Source organism: Ruditapes philippinarum, unplaced genomic scaffold, assembly GCF_026571515.1.
Source record: "Ruditapes philippinarum isolate M1 unplaced genomic scaffold, ASM2657151v2 ctg744_1_1_1_1, whole genome shotgun sequence".
In the NCBI taxonomy this organism is placed as follows: Eukaryota; Metazoa; Mollusca; class Bivalvia; order Venerida; family Veneridae; genus Ruditapes; species Ruditapes philippinarum.
This window is the reverse complement of record NW_026862771.1, coordinates 423,992-451,382: the sequence shown is the minus strand read 5'-3', so window position 1 is coordinate 451,382 and position 27,391 is coordinate 423,992. Positions and strand designations below refer to the sequence as shown.

General features: G+C 31.8%; 1 protein-coding gene across 2 annotated transcripts; it reads right to left on the bottom strand.

Moving 5' to 3' along the window:
• Positions 1 to 1,292: 1,292 nt before the first annotated feature.
• Positions 1,293 to 27,223, bottom strand: LOC132720154 (repulsive guidance molecule A-like). 2 transcript variants are annotated; one of them, XM_060704197.1, is made up of 4 exons: positions 26,426 to 27,223; positions 11,317 to 11,489; positions 10,163 to 10,635; positions 1,293 to 2,269 (listed from the first exon to the last, which is right to left on the bottom strand). In XM_060704197.1, exons 1-4 carry the CDS (start codon positions 26,440 to 26,442, stop codon positions 1,568 to 1,570), a joined length of 1,365 nt encoding a protein of 454 aa, XP_060560180.1. In that variant the 5' UTR covers positions 26,443 to 27,223; the 3' UTR covers positions 1,293 to 1,567. The 2 variants fall into 2 exon arrangements, with proteins under 2 accessions (XP_060560180.1, XP_060560179.1); XM_060704196.1 differs by lacking the exon at positions 26,426 to 27,223 and adding an exon at positions 15,626 to 15,693.
• Positions 27,224 to 27,391: the final 168 nt, after the last annotated feature.

The window sequence follows — 27,391 nt, the reverse complement described above, 5'->3', positions numbered from 1 at the left end:
TTTTGACCCTCTATCATTCATTTTAGCATCAGGTATTGGCCTAGACTGGAATTCAGGCATTGATATATTTTTGCTTATTCACAGCATTCGCCTCTTTCAGACAATTTTCTGATAGTTTGTCGAATCACATAAATAAATTGAGACTGAGAACCAGGCTAGTATTGGCCCAACATTCATGCTAATATCTTCCTATAATTGTAACAAAGTGCATTTTAAAAATCCTTTAACATTTTCTTACAATCCTCTTGAAAAAATATAACATTGACATTGTACATTAAAAGTCATTCATCCTGAAACTTCAATACGCGTATTTTTAAATGGGCCCACATTAAACCAGTTTTTTGTATCATAGTATCAGTTTTTTATCAAAGACATCACACTTCCTCGCTTATCAATCTTGCCTACAAAAAAAACCTACCATAATTATTATGCACATAAAATTTGTAAATGCACAAATTTAGGTCTGCCTTATTGTAAACTGACATATCCTAACTGTTAAAAGAACTACCTCATATTTCATCACGGGCAATAAATCATTCTTTAACTTGTGTGTTTGTGTGGGTTTTTTTTTTTTCTTTCTAATTTTGCCACTTTCATAATGTTAATAGAAATGCATTGGTGTCGACAAATAAAATGAGGTGATCATTATCTCTGATACAAAATGGTGTTGGCTTGAATAATTGTATACACTTAAACATGTTTTTTTTATCCATGTATGCCGAGTTTACTTTTTTTTTTACTTTCCAGTTTTTATAATAGCTGAAAAGTTAAATACAATATTTCAATAGTGTATTTTACCACAACATAAAAAATCTGAAAAATGTTTAATAAGAGCATTTAAGATTGTTCCCTTATTATCATTCCATATTAGAAAATAAGATTTTTGAATGCTTAATACTCTTTGCATTACAAACAATAATGCCAGCCCTGTGCAAGCAGTAAAGACCCTTGCATGTCCATGTAGTCTGATTATATGTACTCTTTACTAATGGCAGCTGATTTGTACAACTTTGATATCTAGATCTGCAGGTGTCTAATAAGGCACTAAAAACTTATTAAAAGGTATTTTGCTATAACACAAGTTTCGATGAATGACAGACACTGTCATTGTCAGTGATTGTAAAAGAAGCAAGACATGTAACTCCAATACTTATGACTCAGTACCTCTTTATGGAGATAGTAGATACAATGTTGGTATTTAATGTACTATAATGAACTTATAGAACAATTTCTCTACAATTCTTAACTAAACCCAATAGAAGCAAAGGGGGCTAATAAAACAGTCAGCGATGTAACAGTAATAACAATTTATTTTTAAAACATTTGGATTTGGCATTAATCACAAAATTAATGAGTCAATGACTTTTGTATGAGATGAAACATAATGAAATAATGAATTTGAACATTTTGTTTTATATATATATGAAAATGGCAGGGTTTTGAGTTAAAGACTTACAAAGTCTGTAAATATGTGTGTTGTGTGTGTGTTTGTTGAAGACAGGTATCACAACATGTTAGTAAAGATTTACATTCTCTACTGACATGTTGAAACACCTGTTCACCGTTGTTACGTCCTGCACAAGTACAAATTGAAAAATGACACTAAAATTAAAGCAAAAACTGTCAATAAATTTAAATAGCTAGTCTTAACACAGGGTGCACTATTTCCTACGTCCCTATACATTTTATCGTATATGGTCAGTTTAGTTCTATTTTCACTGTTTCTCTGGAAATCTGGATCTGATTTAAGCACATCCTGTAACGCGGATAATGCGGAGTATATAAATGTATCGTTCCCCGTTGTCAATAAATCGAACACGCAGGAATCGAAATAGAAATCTACAAGATTGGCACTTCGGCATAGATCCTCAGCCTCCTGTCGTGACATATTCACATCACTTTCACTAACTTGTTTCTCTTTTAAAGCTAAAAACTTTTTATAATCAATGATTTCACTTTTGGGACAGCCGCGAACACACAGCTCTAAGTTGTTTTTGTTTGTGGAATTCACTGGCAACAATTGCTCCGGCATTCTAATCAAGAATGTCAAATAATTCCCTACAAGACGAATAACAATTTTGGTATCGATGTATTTCATAGTAATCTCTACATGTCTGCCTGGGTCAATTTCCACGAGAGACACGCTGTGAGATTTTCCGTATTTAGTCTGGCCGTCATTGAAAGAACCTGGTAACATGTACGAATCAGCCTGGTAAAGTATGTAGCTGTCTGAAGCACAATCTCGATTTCCTTTGATCAGCACTGTCAACTGAAACGATAGTTTAAAACAATGGTAAATAAATGATTCAGTGCCGGGGAACACAGTAAATCTAACTGTCCTAAGAAATATTCTAAAAACAACATAGCCTATTCTAACTGTCTAAATAATGACAATCTCTTTTATTTATTTCTGTAAATACACTTTGTTTAGGTAATATATTCTGCAACATCTTGAAGAGGGCAGGGGAGCGAAAGAAATATATGGCTTGTTTTCAACACTAAGAAAAGCTGTTCCAACATCAAAGATATGCTAGTTTCACAATCTGTCTGGCTCTGAGCAGCATATAGCAAGGTTGTCTGCAATAATATGCCACTACCAGTATGACTATCTGAATTCAAGTGGTTACTTGACTTACCGGAATCAGCCAAATTACCGGAGTAGGCCAAATTACCGGAATCGACGGGGAATTATAGGGCTGTTTGATCCTAAGTTATGACCATAAGTTTTAAAATACATAGTGACCAAATAGCAGAGAGTGCATCGATCAGTTGCCACCTGTAAGGTAAGAAATTAATCAATTGGCAATGCGAAATTTAAAGCTGACCAATAAAATTACACTTAAATCAGTTTGGAAAGGATTGCATAAAAAACTCAGTATTCAAAAGCATAAATTTTGAACATAAAATTAATGTACATGTATGTATAAAATGGGTTACTGCCTTAATGGACATTTATAATGTACATTTTTATATTTTTTCTATATTTATTTCTGAACTGTTTGGTATATTTATATGGTATTTAATCTTTCAACAAAATCATTTTAATATGGCAATCTTTTTTTTATTTATTTTTTTTATCAATAAATCAAACTAAATCAAGAATAACTTTGGCTACAAATATAAGGTGTCTTAAAAGCGTTTAAAAAAAGGTTACATTGATTTTGAGGTGCTCTCTGTGTTTTTATGTGTTATTTTCTATTTTACTTTAAAAAGCAGATGGCCCAAGTATTAAATATTAAACTATCATTTCTTTTCACAAAGCTCATGGTATTGAAAGATAAATAAATGGAATGCTTAGAACTTTAAATTACGGAAACTTGTATACATATTTTATAAGGATATGTTGAAGCTAAATCTTTACTTTTTATGTACATTTCTTTTTATCAGATGACATTAAATATAGATGGGACGGGACGCTCTTGCAACTGATTTATATCTGCAGAAATCTCCTTAAAAGTGTTCTTTACATCAAAATCTATGCAACGGTTTTATATGATAGTTACACATTTGAAGGTATGTACATAAAGTGTGTGTAGACATCAAATACTTTACTACATTTATCTATTTAAATCCACTCAGATATCTTAAATTTTATGCACATTTTCCACACAAGTATAGAAAAGGATTTGTTTATTTTCTCTTCACTATTGTGACAAAGCAGAGTCATTTCTCTAAAATTCCTTTGTGTAATTCATAATGATATTTATTCTAAATGCAGTAGATTTTTTTTTTCAATTACATGTACTGTTAACATTTAAATTTAAATTTCAAAGCAACCTTTGAAACTTAAACTTTATAAAATTGACTGGACATTGGACATTTGTTATATTGACTCAATGATTGAGTCATTTATTGTGTTATACTTTGAACTTAGCACGGAATATTTGAGGTTGAGTGTTACCAGGTGCCTTGTAAAAAACAGCACCAGCTTTCGGAAAATATCCCATGAATCAACTGGGGCTGTTCAACCTATCAGCAATGCAAAAAAATAGCACCTTTATTGTTGCATGAACATTTGTAGAATGCAAATGTACATACATAATACATTGTACAAAAAACTTTGTATGATTTATATTGCAAACTTGCCAACAGTGTTGTATAAACCTTCCCTGACTGATTTTCTACAATGAGCCAGTCCTCCTTTGAAGTTGGAAATGTCCACTGTGAATGTCAGGAATTTTTTAATGCAAAATGTATAAGTTGCTAAGTTCATAATACTAGTGGAATAGGCCTCCCCATATCCCCCCCCCCCCCCCCTGATAGAATCCTAATTAAATGGTAATTTATTTTTACGAAATGTTACAGTGCATTTTGTTCTGTTACAGTGAATTTGTTGGAAATGTTACAGTGCATTTGCTCAATGTATTTGTTATTCTGAGGGGATAAAGTGTCCCAATATCCTAACACTATCAATGTGTCTGACATTTTGTTTGAGGACTCCGGAGATATTGTGCATATAAAACATAGTTTTCATGGACAGATATATATACGGTATATGTATGATATGCAAATATTGTGTACATCTTACACCAGCCAGATGTCAAAATAACTCACAATTTTGCCTGTTTTCATTGTGATATGTATGGAATATGTTAAACATGCATCACCATTAAACTGTAAAGCAATAAACATTTAATATTCTATTAAACAATGGCTCATAATGACCCTTTCACCATATTTGCAGGTTGTTTTAATGGCCTTTTTAAAAATGCATTTATGAAAACCACAGGCAGGACTTTATAAATATAAAGAATTTATATAAATTTTTCATCATCCCAAACATTTAAAGCTGAACAATAATTACATAATTGCAGTTTATTTGTAGGTCCTGTTTTGTTTTGTTTTTTAAAAAGAAGAAATAAAAAAAAGCATGACCAATCACCTAGTAGCATCAATTACTGTACTTCACAATCACTGGGTCATTTTGCAACAAATTGTGTTATGATGTTTGTGAGGGCATGGCCAAGTAGTTAAAGCATCAGACTAGTAATCTGCCTGCGTGGGTTCAATCCCGGGCGCCATCAGGGAAAAGCCATTATTTCCTTGGGCAAGAAACTTAACACTCATTTTTAATACTAAGCACTAGTAAGTAGATTCAAGAGATTGTAGCTTCCCACAGACCTACACAACCTAACTTAATAAATTCTATATTAATTAACCTCTGAATTTTGTTTATGAACTGCTACAGAGTTGTTAATGTGTTGAAATTCAAGTAAAAACACTAAAAAATATATTTTAAATTGTCATTTAGTATGAAAAAGTGTATATATCAGTGTCTATATATATTGAATTCATTATAAATGTAAAATATAAAATGTACTGAAATTCTGACGAGCACTTTTTGTAATGTTATTTAAGAAATGTATTCAACTTTCAACACAAGATAATGTACTTAGTGACACAAGCTTTAATGCACCTTCATTAATCATTAATACCCCAGTACTCTACAATACATTCTTCACATGAAATGTCTGCTCACAGACCTTATTTCAGGCAGAAAATAAATAATTCAAAATCATGATTTATGTTGTAAAACTGAACAGGAGAAAAAAAGTAAAGGTAAAAACATCTGATCTAACTGGGGGTATAAACATAGGCATTCAATAAAACAGGTATTGATTGGTCATAATTGTTTAGACACTGTTTAGAGATCTAATTTTAAATAGATCTAATGCTCTGGTATTCCACATGCAAAATAGACAATAAACGGCACATGGTTCTGTGGTATACAGGTACTAAAAATGTAAGGGATACAGGTACTAAAAATGTATGTCTTACTCTATTACTAAAGATTTTCATTAAATATTAAGGCATTCTTTCTTCCCTGAATTTACACTTACATGTTTTAAGAAAGATATCTGCTACATGTACATTTACAGGTATTTTTTGTTTTTGTATTATTTTTTTTTAATCTTCCACCATGCACTTTGTCCAAAAGTTTTGTGGGTTTGCCACACTGAATAATTCAGTGTCACACATATTAACTTTCATATTCTAATCTACATAATCTGGGAAAGGCGATTAGTTACTTTTCATTCAGTGGGGGTATAAATTATAACATTTTGCCTGAAAATTGCAGGATTATAAAGAAGATACTTCTTTCCCTTGCAGTATATGACCCAAAACAGACATTATTATGGCCTATATATACATCATATAATATTAATTATAAGCCAATCTTAAAATAGATTTCTATGGCAAGCACAATTCAAAGTGTAACAAAATTATAACCAATTCTTTTATAAAAAAGGAATATATTTGAATTAAATTCTGATCTATCAAAAAAATTCTGACCAACTTAATATTTCTTCATATAAAACCTCTCTATCTAGATTTTCTTTTGGGTGATTTAGATCAGAAATATTAACTAGTGAACATGATATCAACCAATATTTCTTGATGCTTCACTGCCCTTTATGATTATTTCCTAAATTTATTAGCAAAAATAAATGACTCCATATCTAATCGGAGTCGCAATAATGCTTAATTTCCATGGTCACCTCATAAAATGTACAGCAATGAAAGTTTCAAAAATTTAATATATCATAGGGTGAGGATAAAGGGCTTTGTACTGATACAGGCAGATGCCCCCGTACATGGTTTATCAAGCTTTTAATTAGAACCATATCAGCTGGTAACAGAGCTTAGTCGTGTTGACACAACTATCACGGGTAGCCTTTCTAATCATGTGACATATTGATCATTTTGTTAAAAGTTCAATACATTGTTCAGATTTGGACACAAAATTAAAGCATGAAACATTGGCTCATGCAACTTTTCAAAACCTTTTAATAGTACTCCCACAAAAATTTTTTATTGGTCTTGCTATGTCCATTAATTTACTGAATCAATTTTTTTTTCCAAAGGTTTTCAAAATGAAAAACTTAAAATCAAGGAGGGAACAGTGATTATGGGCTTGAAAATCAGACTTCACAGAAATAAAACCTGTAGCAAAACAAACATCTGTATAATAGTTCAAGTCTTAATATATATGTATGTATTGTATATATACAACATAAAAAGTACAATTTTAATTTTGCTGCCGTTTTTTCTGGAAATTTATGCACAAAATGAGTACCAAAAATACAAAGATCTTTACTCATTTTATGGTCTGAGCAAACAAACGGTAATAATCCTGAATGTGTTAACTAAAAAACTTAATTGGAAAACGGATTCTGTGTAAATCAGCAGATGTTACAAGGTGCTGACAGTTGTGATTATATTTTGGGGAGGGGAAGTATCTTAACTTTCACCAGATGAGAATTCTCAGATCTCTCTCTTGACTTTGTTTCCTTCTCTCTGAACTATAAACTTTCCAGGTCTACCCACTAGCACATGCTCCTTAACAGCTTTCAAACCTCGCACAAAACTTGTGAAGAAAACATGTGCTCTATTTCCCAATCTCTCTGTTCGCATACATGATTTTGCGATAGCATCAAATGCCATGTGAATTAATATATTATGCTATGATTTCTTTGAAGTTTTAATTATACCCAGCACATAATTGCCAATAACTACTAGCGATTCCAGAGAACCAAAGTTACGCTTAGAAATTATTGTGCAAAGATATTCATATGCACCAGTTATTACAGGGTTATTTTGGCAATTTCTCGATAAGCAGGCGAAATTTCTCATATCATTAACATAAATGTAATTACAACATAGCGTGCAAAGAAATGATCTTGGTAATTTCTGAGTCCATATGAATTTTTTTGCTGGAAAACAAAATCATGAAATGCACTCTAAAAAATAGCTTTCTTACAAAAAAATCTACCGCCATGAATCAAGTAAAAAAAATAATGGATTATATAAGACAGATTTGGCTCTTGGGAATAGTTGCTATGGCCATGGATTTTATCAATGAAAGCTTGCATTTATTTTACTATATACATAGACAATAACTAATATATGTGTTGGTCCTGTACTACCAATTGATGAAAAGCATTGATTATGACCTTAACTTAATATCAATTAACTAATTAAATTAATTAATTATTTTAAGTTCACTCTTTGGAATTTGAACAAAAAAATGCGATATATACAGAGAACAACCATGCATTGAACTTTTAGTTGGAAAAAAATGTTAAAGATTTAAACATTGGACCTTCAGTTATAAATTCCACCATATAGAAAAAGGACATTCCATTATGATTTTATTTGTGCCAATTATACCCTCATTAGAAATTCAGCTATTTTTTGCTAATTTCTTACTTAAAATCTTGTATAGACATGTATATTTAATTTTATAAAATGAGATATAGTCAATACATGTACATGATTGTATTAAATTGTATTTGCCATCATCATATAAAATAAGGTCCGCTGGGAGTATTTAATGGTTTTTCCAGTTCAGAAGTGAGTGTGTTAGTACTCATTTACCTAAGAGTTCCTAGCCAATATGCCAATATTAAATGATTGATCAGTTTTGAAGATGAATTTCAACATGCATTGCTTTCAAAGTTTATTAGATCTGTCTATAAGGCCACCCTTAAAAAATTGTTTGTTTGCAGTAACGCGACCGACTCACGAAATTTGCCCCTAACCAAACTATTTTTTAGGGTCTGGCAAAGCAAATTGTTTTTTTGCGAAAATCCCAGAGTGTTTTCGTTTTTGCTGTATTTTTTTGCATTCATTTATTAATTCAACATGGCAGCACCCATGTAAAAGCTGTCTAACAAAGACATTACAAATGCTTTATTGGGTATTAGTGATCTTGTTTTGCTGTTTAGTCTATCGTAATATATGTAGAGTTCATGCAAAAAAATTTTATTTTTTAAATCGACCTACCTACCCACACTGAAAATTCTGAGTAGCGTTACTGCAAACAAACAATTTTTTAAGGATGGCCTAATCTATAGTAGTTTCTATATAATCGGTATTACGTCATGTGTCAGGGGTGTAGCTTAGTTCAGATATGTGTAGGCTAAATTCTAGGGGGGTATGCTGTGGGGGCATGCACCCCTAGGAAACTTTTATGGGGGGATCATCTTGATTGTAGGAGGTGCGCTTAATTAGCATATATTTACTATTTAGTTCAGGGGATTCCTTGAAGTTGCTGGTAGATATATATGTATTATTGTATTATTTACATATGTCCACTAGCCTGAAAAAAAGTGTAAGCAGATTGGCCAACAAAGCCTATATATACATGTAGCAAGCCATGCCCATGTCTTGATAAACTAGTTGCTGCATGGTTCAAGTTTTAACATACAGTGCACTTTTACTAATATGACCTGCTTTCTAACAATATTAAATGAGGGTCACTAAAGTTATGAGAAAATACAAATTATTAAACTATGTTTTGTGACTAGTGTATGGAAATTACTTGTGTATTGTATAGATGGAAACTATTCGAGTATTGTACAATCTCAGTCAAAGAACTTTGCAACAAAAATAAAGCATTAAATTGATTAATTGACTTTTGTCTACTTTCAAGTAAAACAAGAGATAAATAATCCAAATTTTAAATTGAAATAAGTGAAGATATAAGGTATTGGTAAGATAAAAATTACATTATCTGTCTTACAAGAGAGATACTGCATAAATCACAGTTGACAAGATGTTGCCTATGGTACATATGGTGTACAATATAACCAGACCAGGGGCTATATCCAGAACAAGACAAATTTGTTTTCAGACAGCAAAGAAAATAATAGTTGTAACCTGGTGAACAATTGACTTGAAATTGGTTCTGATGTGGAGGAGGGAAAAAAGAGTGAATTATTCAAGTTATTACAAACCATATGCTTTTCGGTTGTTCTGTTGTTTTGTTTTTGTTCTATAACTTACAGAATAAAGGTTTTATTACAAATGTAAATTATTCACATTTTCTATATAAATAATATGCAAGTAATACTATAATGATAAAGTGTAGAAAATATTTAATTATACAGGTAGAAACAAGTAAATTGTTTATTAGGCCAAATGAAAAACCTGCATCTAGGTAATATTTGTTTAAGTGGTAACAGAATGCATTTTGTATGTATTACTCAAAACCTTATGACCTGGAATGAAAAAAAAACGAACTTAAAAAAAGTGAAATGCATTTAAATATTAAGTTTGTTCCTATCTGCAGTGTAAAACAAGACCAAAACATGAAACAGCAGAACAAGAAGAGGGGAAGAATTTTAGTGTGTCACCTGCGATAAATATATATACTTACTTTTGTAGTAGCTGTTGCCCGGACTGATCGAGAAACAACTTCATTCGTAACCTGAACTGTTAGATGATCATTGTCAACTAATGGCCATGCTCCTTGTACACGGCAGGTTTGGAACTTGTTATCAAATGTACGAATATGGGGATCCCCAAATAATCCACAATGTCGGTACTCTTTTTTACCATGGTACGTACACAATTCATCGGGAGGCAGCAGAGTGATGGGTGTCCCTGTCCAAATTTCTAAACTTGGGTCACACTGATAATGACTCATTTGGTTTTTCACAACTTTTTTCACACTATGAAATTTTATGATCCCTTTACATCCATGTAAATTTTCTAAACAATGCAAATACGTCCGGAGACTGGTACAGCGAATATCTGTGTCTTTAGCCTCAGAAGAGGACAATTGCCTTTTTAATGTTTGATAGGCAACCTGGGATTCCTCCCAACATCTGTCAACATCACATGCGTGAACTGAAACACAAATGTGTGCACATACATAATAAATATCGTAAAAAAATAATAATAAACTAAATATATTCATAATATAATGATAATAATTTTAACTTATATATTCATATTTTAAACAATAAAGCAATTGGGTCACAACAGAGTGAAATAAAAGTAAGTATTAAAATCAAGTTGAACCTTTTAGCAATTAAAATGAATTTAAAAACATGAAAAAGGGGAATTTATTTTTATAATAAATACTTATATATTTTCAATGCAACAGATTGGTAGTATATATAAAAGAGCAAAAATCAAATGAAAAAAAATATTTTTAACATTTGATTGAGTAAATTACTTGAATATACTTTTCATACATATATATACTTGGTATATAAAAATAAAATGTTGCAGAATTAATAAAAGCCTTAAAGAAACATTTGACATTACGGTAGAAAAAAATACAAATCATAAATTATTCATCAATCTTTTAATTATACAATTACAGCGTTCAGTTACTATCAATTTAATACAACAGGTGCGAAACTTCACGCGCCGTCTCTGTGTTGATAATACACAAGTGTGTATACTTCAAGTGAACTACATTACACTACACAGGTAATGTCCAAAATCGGCGACCTCGACACACTGTCATACATAATCAGTTAACTTCTTTGCAACGAAAAAAAACCGCATATACAACCATACCTGATTTAAACAATATTCCAAGCACAAGAACTGTCAGGAATACTGTCTCCCGACCATTACGGGAAATCGGCATAAACATCTCCGTTTTTCCATGACATGAGTTCGGCACGAATGTGTTATTCCTTTTTTCTTCCAAAATGTCCGAACCTTTCCCTCTTCTCCGAGACTTCGGTCTGTGAAAATAACATAGAGAACCATTAGCCATGTATCGGCATGTTTTTGTCATACATATGTTTCTACTTTCGCATTAAAACTATGCCGCAATCATAAGAAATGCATAATCCATTTATTTTACACCTCAAAAATTAAATTAGGTCCAATTTGAAAGCGTGTATTCATACTAATACATTCAGTTATCGCACTGTTCTGTGCTATTTTCAATTTGGGTCAATGGGAGGAGCTTACTCTTTCAACCTCACACCATTAGTATCCTTCCGCTGCTCCGATTGGTTGAAGATAAGACTCCTATATCAAATATCAATAGCGCTGTCAAAATGGAATACAAACAAACATGGCTGCCCTTGAATTTGATTGGTCGATAAGAGTATCGGTTTTCGCACCTGAGGTGCGAACACAGGTCCTGATAATTAAATCAAGATAATTAATATGAAAGTAATAAGTTTAGCAAATAAACTAATGAATGATCGATAAACAATCAGACATGCGATCAAAGAGAGTTAGGAGGGGACAGGATCGGAACGATCGCTCTAGAAATCTTGAAATATATATCGGATCAGCCTGAAGCTGATTTTGGGGCGCTGGGGGTTCGGATTTCAGCTGATATTTTGCAGACGATTTTCCTAATCTTTCAAAGAGTACTGTTTAATTTATATATTCAAAGTTCATAAATTATCTTCGGATGCAATGGTATTTTTTTGCGAAACTGTTTGGTGTGATTACGAAATCATGATATGTTTAAATTTCATGACGAATTTACCCTGAAGTCCATGGGATTTTGGTAAGATGTCTGTGACCTTTATATTGCATATATTGGACCTGAATTATTAAATTCATTTTTGATAAATTAGCAATAAGTTTATGAACTCAAAAAGACCACATACACGTTGAAAAACTGGTTGGCAATCTCCATCCAATCCGCCTAGCACCCTCTTTTCTCCTTTATTATTTATTATTATTTAATAGATGTCACTGTGACAAAAAGGAGCTTTACTTTATCAATGTTTAAGGGGATGCTAATGCTATACAATATATTATTAAATCATGTTACGACAGAAAGAGTTGCTTCCCTTAGATAATAAGTACTGCGCTATAGTAAAATGAATGGATAATATGAGAACATTATCATCAAAAGCATAATAAATTCTACTGATTAATTGACATGTATAAATTAAATGGCGATTTTTATTGTGTTTGTGATAAGAATCGGAATTTAATCAAAATACATGCTCTCTTGCAGAGTGACTCTTACAAATTTAAATTAATGCCTTCGAAAAGAGCTTTTTTTCAACATTTTAGTTTCTGTATACATATGTATTTGTGATGTATGATCCAGAAATTATACAAAGACATCGTTTAACCTGGGGAAATGATTCATTTTTCTGTTGTAATTAGATATAAAAAACACTTCTCATACAAAGAAACTTCAGAAGAAAACACGATGGAACAAAAGACTTGATTCCTAAATACTTGTCAATAAAATATTCTTCGCAATTGTTCAACAATAGGTTACAACTTGATTTATGCGACGTATTTAATTCCCCAGAGAACATGGATTTCCTACCAAATCCAAAACCAGTGATTCAGGAATATTTTTGTGACAGGATTTTAAATTAAACACTGAAACACAGTTGGAGATTTGAAAGAGGAAACAAATTAACTCTCTCCTTAATTTGAGAATTTTCTAAGGAACTCTCCCATTTACGAAATTGAAATTTATGCATTTCCTTTAATGGAATTTCATAGCATTTGCAGCTCCCCAAGTGTGCTATGACGTCTGCAGACAATGTATGAGCCGCGTCACGACAAAACCAACATAGTGCGTTTGCGACCAGCATGGATCCAGACCAGCCTGTGCATCCGCGCAGTCTGATCAGGATCCATGCTGTTCGCTATCAGTTTCTCTACTTTTTATAGGGTTTGTAAGCGAACAGCATGGATCCTGATCAGACTGCGCGGAAGCGCAGGCTGGTCTGGATCCATGCTGGTCGCAAACGCATTATGTTGGTTTTGTCGTGACGCGGCTCATATGAAGAATAAGATGTATATAGGAAACAGACTAATGTTCCGTCTAAAATAATGATAGAGTATGCTTTAATATTTATGTTGCCTGTTTACAAGTTCCATAAGTTCTCAATAAATTTACAAACCCATTTACAAACACGCAAAAGAAGCTCTTTAATTTTGTATATATTTCTTTATTTTTGACGTTTGATTGTAAATTATATATATGTGTACATTTTCAGGGTTTCTAATACTTCACACAATTTTAGTGTGGCTTTTTTTCTACAAATTGAAGATTGCCATTTACATAATAATATCAATTTAACACTGGTGTAGTTTTGATCGAAATTTTGGTACATGTACTTTATATTCCAAAAGAAAACGCTGCTGAAAACGAACATTTTATACAGTAAGCGAAATAGTCTAACAAGTCACTAGACTATTATTATTATTATTATTATTATTAAATTCATAACACTGTATAATGTATTTTGTCTCTCGTGTTTAATATCCGACATATATGACGGTGATTAGAAATAAAGAATGTCAACAAATAAACATCATCATCTATTTTAGCCGCAAATATGTCTGCTAAATTATTGTTCAGGTATGTACCCTTTCGCTTAATAAATGTACCAAGAAGTATATAGACATTTAACATGAAACCACTGCCTCACACTAAAACTCGTAAATTTCGTCATTAGAATATATAAGAAAAAACTGGAGGGAACATAAGTGTTGAAATATGTGTCGAAAAAACAATGAAAGTGCCAACTTGGTGTTTTTCTATCATTCAAATTTGACGAATTATATTTACATAAGAGCTATACAGGCGACGGTAGTCTTCCTTTACTTATAGTATTCCTCTCTCTAGTGAAATGAAAATGTTGGAAATGAAACCAATTTGTTGCTCCTGGTATTTCAGTTGTATATGGTTGGTGAGAGATGCTGATTTGCAATCTTACACTGTCTATGATCAATCATCTATGTTTGCAATACACATTTTCGTGTCAAATTTGACGTTTTAAGATAAATTTCGTCTAAATGCCAGAGGTTTAATATTGAACTTTACAGCATTTTTTTTTCGAAGTAGATTCAGACAATTTCTATATATTAAAAAAAACCACACAACATACAGCAAGACTAAAAAACTGAATGCATTGCTAAAAGAGGAGAAAATCATGAAATTAAAGTACCGAATTTCCATAAATACCCGTAGCCAGTAATTTTCGTATGAAACGTTTTTCAATCAAAGTTTTTTATCCATGACTGGACGAAGACGCGGAATAGCATAAGGATCAACAACCCTACGGTGAATTTCGACAAAAGCATGGATTTCATAAATAGAAACTATTTTTATTCTTATCATGTAGATCTAGTAAAGAAGTTTATTTAAGTATCAAGCACTTTATAAATTTTATTGTGAACAAACCACATCTCAAATATCTCTAAGTATTCAAGAGTCCTTTTAGTATCAATAGAAAAATATCTTTGTCAGAATTTTTTACATATCTGACACCTTAATCCTTAAAAATTTGGCTGAAATTAAACAGATACTGTACAGATACTTTAAGATTTTTGTTTTGTTTTGTTTTGTTTTTGATATTCATTATTATAAAGTAATTATTAATTACTTTACTGTTAATGGTGTATTTACAGAAATAACAAAGGTAAAAGCAATTTATATGAAATTAACAAGTAATAAACATTTATGGTAAAGGTTTCTATGCATTGCTTTCATTTGACCGCAACAGACATGTCTGTCAAAAACTAAGCTGTTTAGCACAAAAGTTAATGACATCATAGGATCTTCTAGTGAAAAAAAATATTAAAAAGTTTATTATTGAATTCAGGAGTCCTCACCTTTTGGGGTTCGCCTGAGAAACACGAACTCTCTGTTCTACTTTAAACAATATTCTTCATTTTCTTTTAACTTTCGGATTCAAGTCATACTGTACTGTAGTACAGTAGTTATAGGCTAGGCTACCTGACCTATTTTCTCAGAATACAAACTCTGATTAATAAAATGATAGTTTTTTTTAAATCACTCAAATTTTATACTCAGTTCATAAAATGAAGTATTGATAATGTTTAATGCAATCTTTATTGGAGTTTTACAGTACAATACCTTTTAGCAATGTTGTATTTTATGACAAAATTTGATGCGCGTCGTCTGACCATATCTTTACAAATGGCGGAAATACTATCAAGGGGAGTAACTATGGCAGTCAAATTAACATATAATTTTTGCTGTTTCATTATCTAGAGATCTATTTAGAGACATCTAGATCTAGCTAGTTTCACTTTGTTTCCTTTCTTTTCTTTTTCTTTTTGATTGGGAGTTGTTTGCGCCACACCAACGCAGTTTCAGACACGAACGGGCACCTAAGTAGACCCACCGCCGTTCCATAAGTTAGCTAGATAACTTCTTCACACGGAATAATCAAAAGTCCCTTGCGGGAGTCGAACTCGTAGCGATGAGGGGCAATTTAGTGGTTTTAGGTCAACGACCTTAACCACTCGGCCACGGACCCCTCTGATTTAATCAGTAAACGATGTGTAAAAGAAGATGCGAAAACCACACAATTTATGAAAATTGCCCCAAATGTGAATTTGACAATAGATTTATAACGACCTGCGTGAAAAGATCAGTTTTCCACATTTGACGAAACTAAAAATTTCTATCGCTGAATGCAACTCATAACTCCATCGATGTCAAGATCCAAAGGGAAATAAATTTTGTGGCCACACAAAAATGTCTCTTAGCAATATACAGATATTAGTATCAACAGATTTTAAATAATAATATCAAATTTGAAACTCATAACAAAGACCTTTGATTTTGGCAATAAACAAACAAAATATCAAACAAAAATAAATAAATAAATAAATAAAAATATAAAATGATTAATTTATAAACAGTAAAGTTAAGAAAGGGGCGTAACTATTCTAAATATAACAAGAGTAGCAAAACGTGGTATGCTGAGTAAATTTCAAGTGAATCTAGATATGTGAATGAAAATTAAAAAAGAATTATTTCCTACAAAAAAAGCGGCAATTATATATTAAAATAAATAAAGAGGTTCTGATCAGCCTGTCTGCAATCCTTTTATATACATATGAGCCGTGCCATGACAAAACCAACATAATGGGTTTGCGACCAGCATGGATCCAGACCAGCCTGCGCATCCGCGCAGTCTGATCAGGATCCATGCTGTTCTCTACTTGTTATATGGTTTGTAAGCGAACAGCATGGATCCTGATCAGACTGCGCGGATGCGCAGGCTGGTCTGGATCCATGCTGGTCGCAAACCCATTATTCTGGTTTTGTCGTGACGCGGCTCTTATATATTTCAAATCACGCGATGTTTCTGTTCAGAGATATACACATATTTCAGAACATTCTGTTAGACCAAAAGGGGGCATATTTTGTCAAAATTTAATGAAGAGTTGTAGAACTTTGCCTTTTGGGCTTGCTTGTGATCTTTCATATCCAATTGAAGTTTCCAGTTCCGGTTTCGGAGATATCATTTTAAATATAAATTAAAATTTCAATTCAAAAACAATACAGAATTATGACATTAGACCTGCTGATCTTCCTTGTCACGTCTGATATATTGACACTTATAATACTGCACGTTTGTAACGTCATTTTTCATTGGATAATCGTGACGTTTATATTATTAGTTATAAAGATCGTTGACAGGTTATATAAACGGCTGTTTGCAATATAACCCTCGCCTAGCGGCTCGGGTTATATTTACAAACAGCCGTTTATATAGGGTCATATAACCTGTCAACAATCTTTATAACTAATAATATAAACGTCACGATTATCCAATGAAAAATGACGTTACAAACGTGCAGTATTATAAAGTTTTATATACACGGCTGCTGTCGATTCATGAAGAAATCTTACTTTTTTTCTCTAAAAAATGATGCTTGCTGTATTATAAATTCGTTATAAAGATTGTTGAAAGGTTATATGGCCGTATATAAACGGCTGTTTGCAATATAACCCTCGCCTAACGGCTCGTGTTATATTTACAAATAGCCGTTTATATAGGGCCATATAACCTGTCAACGATCTTTATAACTAATATTATAAATTTAAAAAGCATCTTGTTATTATCTATATGATCTTGGCTTGATGAACTTGTGTGTGGATAAGGACTTTTGAAGTAAAAAGGGCAATAACTTTGTTAAAATGCAAAACAGAGTCGTGAAACGGGACTTGCTTATAAGGCTTATGACCTTTCACAAGGGGGCGTGCAATAAGAGGTGGGTGTATTTGCTTCGATGTATTAAAGGTTTAAAGTAAAAACCTGTTCTGTTTAAAAAGGGGTGTTATAGTAAATGTGAATTTAGATTAAAAAAATAAAGTAGAGAGTGGCTTTGTTAACAAGCGTTTTACAGAGATTTGGAATTGTGTTTTTATTTTTTTTATTTCAAGTTTCAAATGAAAACATACATGTACATATCTGATATGGTTTTAATAAAAGATATAAGGACGGTTGGGATGGGACGAAGTGATTTCTATACATAGCACCCACTCCCACACTGAGTACATATAAGAATAAAATATTTGACGAAATGCTGCTTACATGACATCATTATCGTGTGGTCTGGCAACCTTGCAAATATTCAAAAATGGGTCAAAGACAGAAAAGGCCATGTTGCAGTTGTATACAAAACATCATGAGGCTGTGATGTTACAAATATGTTTACCATTGACCATTAATGTCAAAATTAAACTAAGAAATTAGCTAACAAATATCACGAGGCTATGATAAGTAGTTGCTGAGAAAACTGTTACGAAAATTTCCTACTATGCACCATTAATGTTGAAAATTTAACTAAGTCGGTAAACAGGAAGTGGATGAGCGACAGACTTGAATTCGAAACCCTAAGTATGGGACCATGTGTCAATGCTGTATGCTAAATATCAAGAGGCTGTGATAAGAAATTGCTGAGAAAACTGTCACGAAATTTTTTTCCTGCCTCCCGCCAGCCCGCCGCCCATCATTCACCATACTATAACCCGGGTTTGCACATGTGCAACCCGGCCAAAAATTCAAAATGCATTCAACAAATAAATATGCAAACAATGAATGTAAAGTTTCTTGTTCAAGGAAACAATGGCAGCACCTGACAGGGTTTGAACCCACGCGGTCAACAATCCTTAGATACTAGGTTGTCTTATATTTGATTTCCGCCACCTATATTAACTTTAAATATTACGTATGATTAAAATGAGGATTTTGAATTTAATTTTCATTCATATTTAATATGATATTTTTTTCGATGTATATTGACACCAATAGGGGCTAAAATAGGGGCCCTGTATTTTATGATATATCATGCTGTTGTGTGTATGTGTATAGTTTGTTTGTTTTTGTGTGTGTGTGTTTTTTGTTGTTTCTTTTGTTCGTTATTTGCTTTCTTTTTGTTGGTTATTTACTTATTTATTTTTAAGGGATGGAGACGGATTATCTATTAAGAAATAAAAAAAAATATATATGTATACAATATTAACAATAAGAAATCAAATGTTTATATTGTATTAATAAAGTTATTAGTATAATTATGCTGTAAAACTATTAAATATCGTTGAAATAGCTACGTCTTTGTTAACAATACAAATACAACACAACGAGCAAAGCAGAAGAAACGACAAAACATTGGCATGTTCTATATAGCATTACCCCGGAGATCCTCATTTTTATGTATAATGTATATCTTAATTTGCAATTATGAAATGATCAATGGTATTAAATATTTGTTCTTCGGAACGTCTTGAAGTATGAGCAGCCGAGAGCTTTGAGTATGCCTGAAAAACTAATTACCTGAATTCTAATATATAACAAAAAATTTAACTAATGGACGCGCTGCAAACAGGGACCGTGAATCATGTACAAAACATAACTTTTATAAATTATCGTGATATTGTCTTGTTTGAAGGTTTATGGCGTCTTGTGATCGTCTTACAATGCAAGCCTGGCAGGGGAGTCTTCAAAAGTTTTCTTGTCGGTTTAGAAGGCTGCAAAACTCATCTTGCTTTTCCAATGATTGATAGACCATAGGGTCGACCCGTGGGGAATAACAAAATATCTGCTCGTGAGCATCGCACGAGAAGATTCCCAGATGAAAAATGAATTATGTCTGATAGTAATCATATGTGAGGGAAAGTTATGAGGCTAAGATGTGTTATTTTCGTACAAATTGGTATTGTTTTCACATTACTGTCAAAATGGAAAAAAAGGTGGTGAATTCAACGTCACTTTTAAATATTTTGAGGCCCTATAAAAGGGTGCATGTTATTATGACCTATATTTTGAGTTCTATGAATCTTTATTTTAGGAATGTCCTTTTATCACATTGTCAAACATTAGCCTTGACTTAGAAAGTATTCTAGCATTTTTGATAAGAGAAACAGGTATAAGGACAATACTGCACGTTTGTAACGTCGCTTTTCATTGGACAATTGTGACGTTTATAATATTAGTTATAAAGGTATTTGACAAGCTCTATGGCCGATGGTTGTTTGGAAATATAACCCGAGCCGCTAGTCTAACCTATTTTTAATAATGCTACCTTTTATTTTTAGGAGGAATTAATAAATTGACAACAGCCGTATATATAAAACTTTATAATACTGAAAGTTTGTAACGTCATTTTTCATTGGATCGTAACGTTTATATTATTAGTTATAAAGATTCTTGACATGTTATATGGCCCTATATAAACGTTGTGTGTATATATAACCCAAGCCGCAAGGTATAACTAATATAACTAATAATATAACCGTCACGATTATCCAATGAAAAGTGACGTTACAAACGTGCAGTATTATAAAGTTTTATATACACGGCTGCTGTCGATTCATGAAGAAATATTACTTTTTTTGCTCTAAAAAAATGAAAATGATACTTGCTGTATTATAAATTCGTTATAAAGATTGTTGACAGGTTATATGGCCGTATATAAACGCCTAACGACTCGGGTTATATTTAAAAAAATAGCCGTTTATATAGGGCCATATAACCTGTCAACGATCTTTATAACTAATAGTATAATACTGCACGTTTGTAACTTTGCTTTTCATTGGATAATCGTGACGTTTATATAGCGGATCGGGTTATATTTATGAACAGCCGTTTATATAGGAACATATAACCTGTCAACAATCTTTATAACTAATATTATAATACTGCACGTTTGTAACGTCACTTTGCATTGGATAATTGTGCCGTTTATATAGTTTTATATACAAGGCTGCTGTCAGTTTTCTAAGAAATCTCACTTTTTTCAAAAACGGAAGTTTGCTGGATTATCAATTCGTTATAAATATTTCTGACATGTTATCTGACCATATATAAACGGTTGTGTACCATATAACCGTCATCTAGCGGTTTGGGTTATATATACAAACAGCCGTTTATATGCTATCAATTTATAAAGAAATCTCACTTTTTTCTCTAAAGAGGAAAGTTTGTTGTATTATAAATTCGTTTTTAATATTTCTGACAGGATATTTGACCGTCTAAAAACTGTTGTTCGCTATATAACAATCACCTAGCGGCTCGGGTTATATTTCAAACAACTGTTTATATAGGGCCATATAACATGTCAAAAATGTATAAAATTAATTAATACTACATGAGATAACTTTACAGTTGACTGAAAGTGTGGTTATTTTGTGTGTGTTTTAACAACCAAATTAGCATATCTTACAAGTTGAAATTTTCACTTCTTTTAGTTTTATGCAACACATGATAATTTTATCTGCAAATAATATCATAACAATCATTTAGCTTAACTGTAGTGTAACATTATTTAGTACATAAATAATACAAGATGGAAAAAGAGCATGTCTATTTGAAGAAAAAAAAGTTTGTTTTTTTTTCGTTTTAAAAGAAAGACACAAACGTGTTCTGAGAGATGATTTTTAATTTGTGTGGACAAGTTATCTTTTTTTTCAAATCTAATAACTTAGTCTTCTTAAAATGCTTGTGTGACCACTTGATTTAAATTAATTCATGTAATTTTAAATCCTTCGATTCAAATTCGTACTTTAGACTTTAGTAGAGATCATCTGTGCATTAATGAAACAGGAAAATTTTACAATTGCTTGATTTGTATTGGCATGTATTTTGAATGGGTTGAAGTATATTAGGGTAGTATAGAGGGTCCTGGGGTGGTACACTGGGAGTAGGGCTTGATCCCACGCCAACCTGTTCTCACATACACGAAACCACCAAAAAGCTTTTATAATACACAATTCATCACTGTGAAACTTGCATTTTTTCAAAGACGTCCAGCAAGTCTGGATTGACTGTATTAAAGAATGTCTCTTTTTATATCAATATAGATTATACTCTAACAAATGCATAAACACGGATGAACAATCTTGTCAAAAAATAAAACATTTTCAACAATTATAAAACGACATCTATTTTGAAGCGGCTTTATTTTATTATCGTGATGGGCCTCAGACCAAGAAATATTTTTTTCTATCTATTCCTTATAACAAACCAGAAACTATTTGTTAATGTCTTCGCACGCATATGGTATTTTCAATTTGTATTTTATTCATTTCAAGAGAATTGGTTTTATTCGTGAATTTTAACTCCAACTTATTATCTTGTAAATTGGTTTCCATAACTGTTCATAGCGCAATTTTATAGCTTTATGAATTATACGGAATAACATTCCCAAGCATCCGAGAACAGGCAATTCCTTCTTATTAGGAGAAGAATTATTAACAGGTCTCGAAAGATTTCGTTGTCAATGAGTCATAAATTATCAATTTTTCACGAGGCAGATGCTTCCATTATGGAAATAGTCATTATTTGCCAAGTTTAGAAAAGAAGTCAATAAAATGATGGTTTGAACAGTTTTCGGGACACTTAAGCATGAAGATTCCTACAGATATAAGAATTAGGATTCCATGTTAGGTAGTTTCGTTTCCATGTTATTGAGATGTAAGTCGGAACCTAGTGTGCTGTTTGGCGCCAGTGTCTTGTGTTTATTTTGTCCGGATGCGGTAAATTCTACTTTTAATGCAGCATTTTCAGCGCAGATGTAGACATAAAAAGTAAAAGGAAAAAGAATTGTAGCAAATTATCGACCTATATTTGTTCAGAAAAATAAACGATGAGAAAAATATGTAAAAAAAAATCGTTTACATCATAAACAGTTATAAAATTTCACAACAGCAAAATTCGCACTTTATATTACACGTATTTCATCCTGATTATTATTAAAGGAACTCCATTGAGGTCCAAAGACCTAAAACATAAATGTTGATGTTCTTACATAAGTCAGCTGGGGGAGTTTAAACAGAAAGATATGCAAAAGATAATTAAGAAATAGTACTCAGAAATAATTAATTTAGAACAACGGGATTTGCTTATAAGTTATTGGTAAAGACTTGCATCGGATGGCACATAATACTCGAAAAGTTATTTTCAGTCACGTCATATAAAAAAACCCTAGTGGAGTTCCTTTAATTTAATATGAACATGTCTTTCCTTTTGTATGGAGTAGGATGGATTCCTTATTTAAGCTCGTAATTAAATTTTTCTTATATAAGTTATAACATCTTATTAATATCATATAACATTATATCATATCATATCATAGCATTGAAATGATTTTGTTCTTGAAGAAATTTGCGTTCAGGACTTATCACCCAAAACAAACCATTTTACAGTGTCAAAATGTAACATTTCCGTCTCTAACCAGATATTTTACACTGACTGAAAATCTTTCTCAAAGTTCGCGTCTATATATATTTTGTTGTTCTATAGATAAAATGGAAATTCCATCCTCAGGCGTTTATAGGATACCAATCAGTTTATGAAGACAATTTCTCGTATACACACCATCATAAAAGTAGCATTGCTTCTATCACACCATCTTTAGTTTATTCTATACAAAACTCAGTAACACATTTTAATGTTTTACGTGTTTCATAATGCGCAACAAAAAAATAAATGTTCGATAATGGCAATGATAATTTCCATGTAGCACTCTAAGAAGTGATTATTTAGTGTTTTTATTCGCAGATGTCCGTTCTTTGCGCGCTGTTTCTGAGATATAAAGAAGATAAATTTACATGTTTCCGACATTTCTCCATGTCTTTAATTAAAAAACACCTGCCAGCACATTCATTTAAGTTCAAAGAGTAATAACTGCGCATTCTATTTTTTATTACATCCCCTGTTTAAGTATAGTTAATAATTATGGGCAGGTTTGTGAAGTCTCTTGTACGTTTGTTATTTAAATATAAAAATACACCACTGATAGCGTATTATCTAAAATTGTTTAAATATGAAAAACAAGATCATCAAGGAAAGGCGGCGTTCAATAAACGAAACCCTACACGACCAATGCTACAACACAGGACCACCGGCAAAGAGCCGAGCAGGACACTAAACAAAAATAGGCAAAGCAAGGAGTGGGCTTACGTCATGTTTTTGTCTAATTTTACGTGTCTGATTTTACGTGGTAATAATTAAAATTGAAGTGGTCATTATTAAAGTACCGTGACATGTTTTGTTTCACCTAAACTTTTTTAAAATTTAAATTTTATTTGTTTATTTTAAACAATTTCACACATTTAGAATTTACATGGAAAACTTTATCATCACTTTTGTCATCATCTACAATTCATATTTATAACAATATATATATAATTTTCTAACAGAAATTGTGTTACCTAGATAAATTTAGCATCACATTATTTAGTAACGAATCGTTCTTTTAAACAAAATTTGACACAAAATTTAACACACTTTTTTATAAGAATAACAAATATTGTAATACACGAAAGAAGAAAAAAAATGAAATACAACATAGAGTAGATTCTTCAGTGAAAGGAACAAAATGTGCTCCATTAACCCCCATAAATAAAAGAGTGTGAGAGAGCTTGTCAACAATTTTTCGAAGAAATATGGCAAAACAATATATAAAACATAATTTATGGGACTATTTAAACATTTCAGATATTAATGAACGAATCGTTTTAGCAGGAGGTTTTATTGAAGTGTTCAAGTGTAAGGTATATTACTCCATTACTTTGTTTACTTTCATCTTAAGAGCACACCAAACTTGCAAATAATATCAGACTTTAATTTGCTAACATTGTGAATCATATGATATATGAACAGTTATAACTTCCCTGAAATAAATCATCATATAAATTTAAAACAGTTTTTTGTACTTCAATATTAATTTATCCGATAAAAGATAAGCGATTTTAAAAAACGACTTTTTTTATTTAATTTTATAGGACTTTATTAGAAGTTTGCATTTATATGAACAGTGAATCCTCTTGTTTTGCAGGGTTTGATATTACCCAGGTTTTGCATTTTTTAAACGTTTTATGTATATTCTAATTTAGAAAATGTATATTTTAGTGTCCTGATACCTTTCAGTCGACTACAAAGTTTAACATTCATTTATATTTTCACCTAACGTGAAGAGAAAATCAAAGTATAAGTTGTTTTTTAACTGCAATGCGGGTAATAAAGTAACAAGCAATCAAAGAGGGCGTCAAATAGAAAATGTAATTGGTAGGTTTTTGCTAACACTTGAAATTATACGATTAACTAGAACCTTCATTTCGCAGGAAATAATAATTTGTTTCATAAGATACACATTATGCTGTTATATTCATTGGGTATTCATAGTCAATAAAACTTCATATTGATCTGTAGATAAATACCGCGAACAATACGAAATGCAAACAAAAATTTTTCTCGTTGAAATTTGTATGAAAAAAAATGACATGGAGTCTTAGTGAAAAAGGGGAAAACATTAATCATTCAATAGTAAAAAGACTTCTAAACTCTACTAAAATACTAAGGCAAATATACATGTAGACAGGGTATCACAGAAATGGAGTATAGGCGATAGAATATTGACTTCCATGTGAAAAACACAAGTAATAAAAACACTGTCGCAGAAATGAAGAAACGGTGACAGGAATGCTGTCTACAAAATCAAAATAATTTTTCCCTTTTTTGGTCACGTGTGTCACCTCCGGTGAGATACTGTTAATAGAACAGTGTATAATGATATAATAGCTAAAGATCCGCCATGTCAACTGGGCTCTGTTCGTACGACCGTTACACATATTTTACTCACTATTTCAACATCTATGCCAGTTTAACAACTTAAACGACCATTAATCAGCATGCTTCCCGCGGCTTAATGGTGCATGTATTATATTTATGTTTGATATCATCGTACCGAGTATTATCACTATATTTTATCGTGCTTCAAATCATTACCTTATCCAAATAATTTGTTACATTTTTTGTTCTATAATGTGTCGAGAATGAATAATAAAACGTACCTTGTTTCATGCTTTTTGTATCTGGAGAATTATTTTACTTGTATTTTACTGTGTATATGAGTTTACATGTATGTGTACAACGTGAATGTATCTGTAAATTGTTCATGTTATTATTTGTAAGAATTTTATTTATTATTGTGCCATGTTTCAGTATATAAACAAATGGACGGACGGAAGTATTAATTGGCATTAATAAAGATTGAGTTGTTAAATACATACATAGTAATAGAAGGCCGCCTTCTACCACTATGTATATATTTAACAACACAATCTTGGCCAGTTTATTTATTTTCATATCATTCATAAACATACAAATAAGTATACAACTTCCAAAGAACGGACGGACGACACATAAAAATGTTCATTGCATATTACAATACAGAATAACAATGTATGATAGCGTTATAAAGTTAAATCACAAAACGACAAAATGATATTTGATAGAAATATAACAGTTGCTCTAAAGGCCCTTTATCAGAAAAATAAATCCATTAAATAGAAGGAGAATATAGAAATTCAAAATTCAATTTATAGCGAAAAAGAACAAGATTAAAGATAACTTACAATGTTATAAAAGTCATTTCAATGCAGACGCAATATCCAATAACTCATAGCATCACGTCACATCTATCAACTTATCATCAGCTTTCATTCGACTGAATATTCCTTTTCTATCAAGATTATCAATAGAATAAACGGACTATCCGACACTTTGTTTAACGAATTCCTGTCGGAGTAAATATCCTGCACGCGCTTATTAAGTTTAGAGAATACGGTATATTAGCTCTATATATCGCACATTATATTTTAGAGTTGTATCAATAATAACAGCATCCTCTTCTATTATTACCCTCCTGTTATAACACTTATCATGTGATGTAGATAAAACAAGCGCGGGAAAAAATCATTGGATGTCGTCTGCGACAATGAATGTAAATTCTGCAGCAGACTCACAAACAAATAAAACGAAATATCTAGAAAAAAATATGCTCCAGCATATTCAGCCGTTAAAAGTAAATGTTAATACGAATGCGAGGTTTTTAACACTAAATTAACTGTTGCTACGCACCGACAATCTATCGAATAAAAATGATAGCTCCACGCAGACAATTTAAATCTAACTTTGTGAAAAGCTATTCAGATAACTTCAAATCAACCTCGTTTCACTTTAACATTATACCGTTCGTCCACGGTTGGATTTAATCCTAGAAATTTGATAGAATATTTAGACATGTTCAAATAAAGAAGAAAAACTTTGATATTTGAATTTCAAGTGCGTGTTTGTAATACAGATGTAATAAAACTTTACTACACTGGTATAAAACACACATATTGTTTACATATTTAGTATAAAATTTGTAAGTCAATATTCGAGCTACTGCCAGACACGCAACCCTTTCCAGCTCGGGTACACGGTGCACATTTAACGTTTAGTTAAGTTTTTTGTTCACCACCGGAATACGTAAGTGTTATTTTTCACGAAACCGGCGTATAAAATTATTTAAATTTGCATTTATATTGCGACTTGTT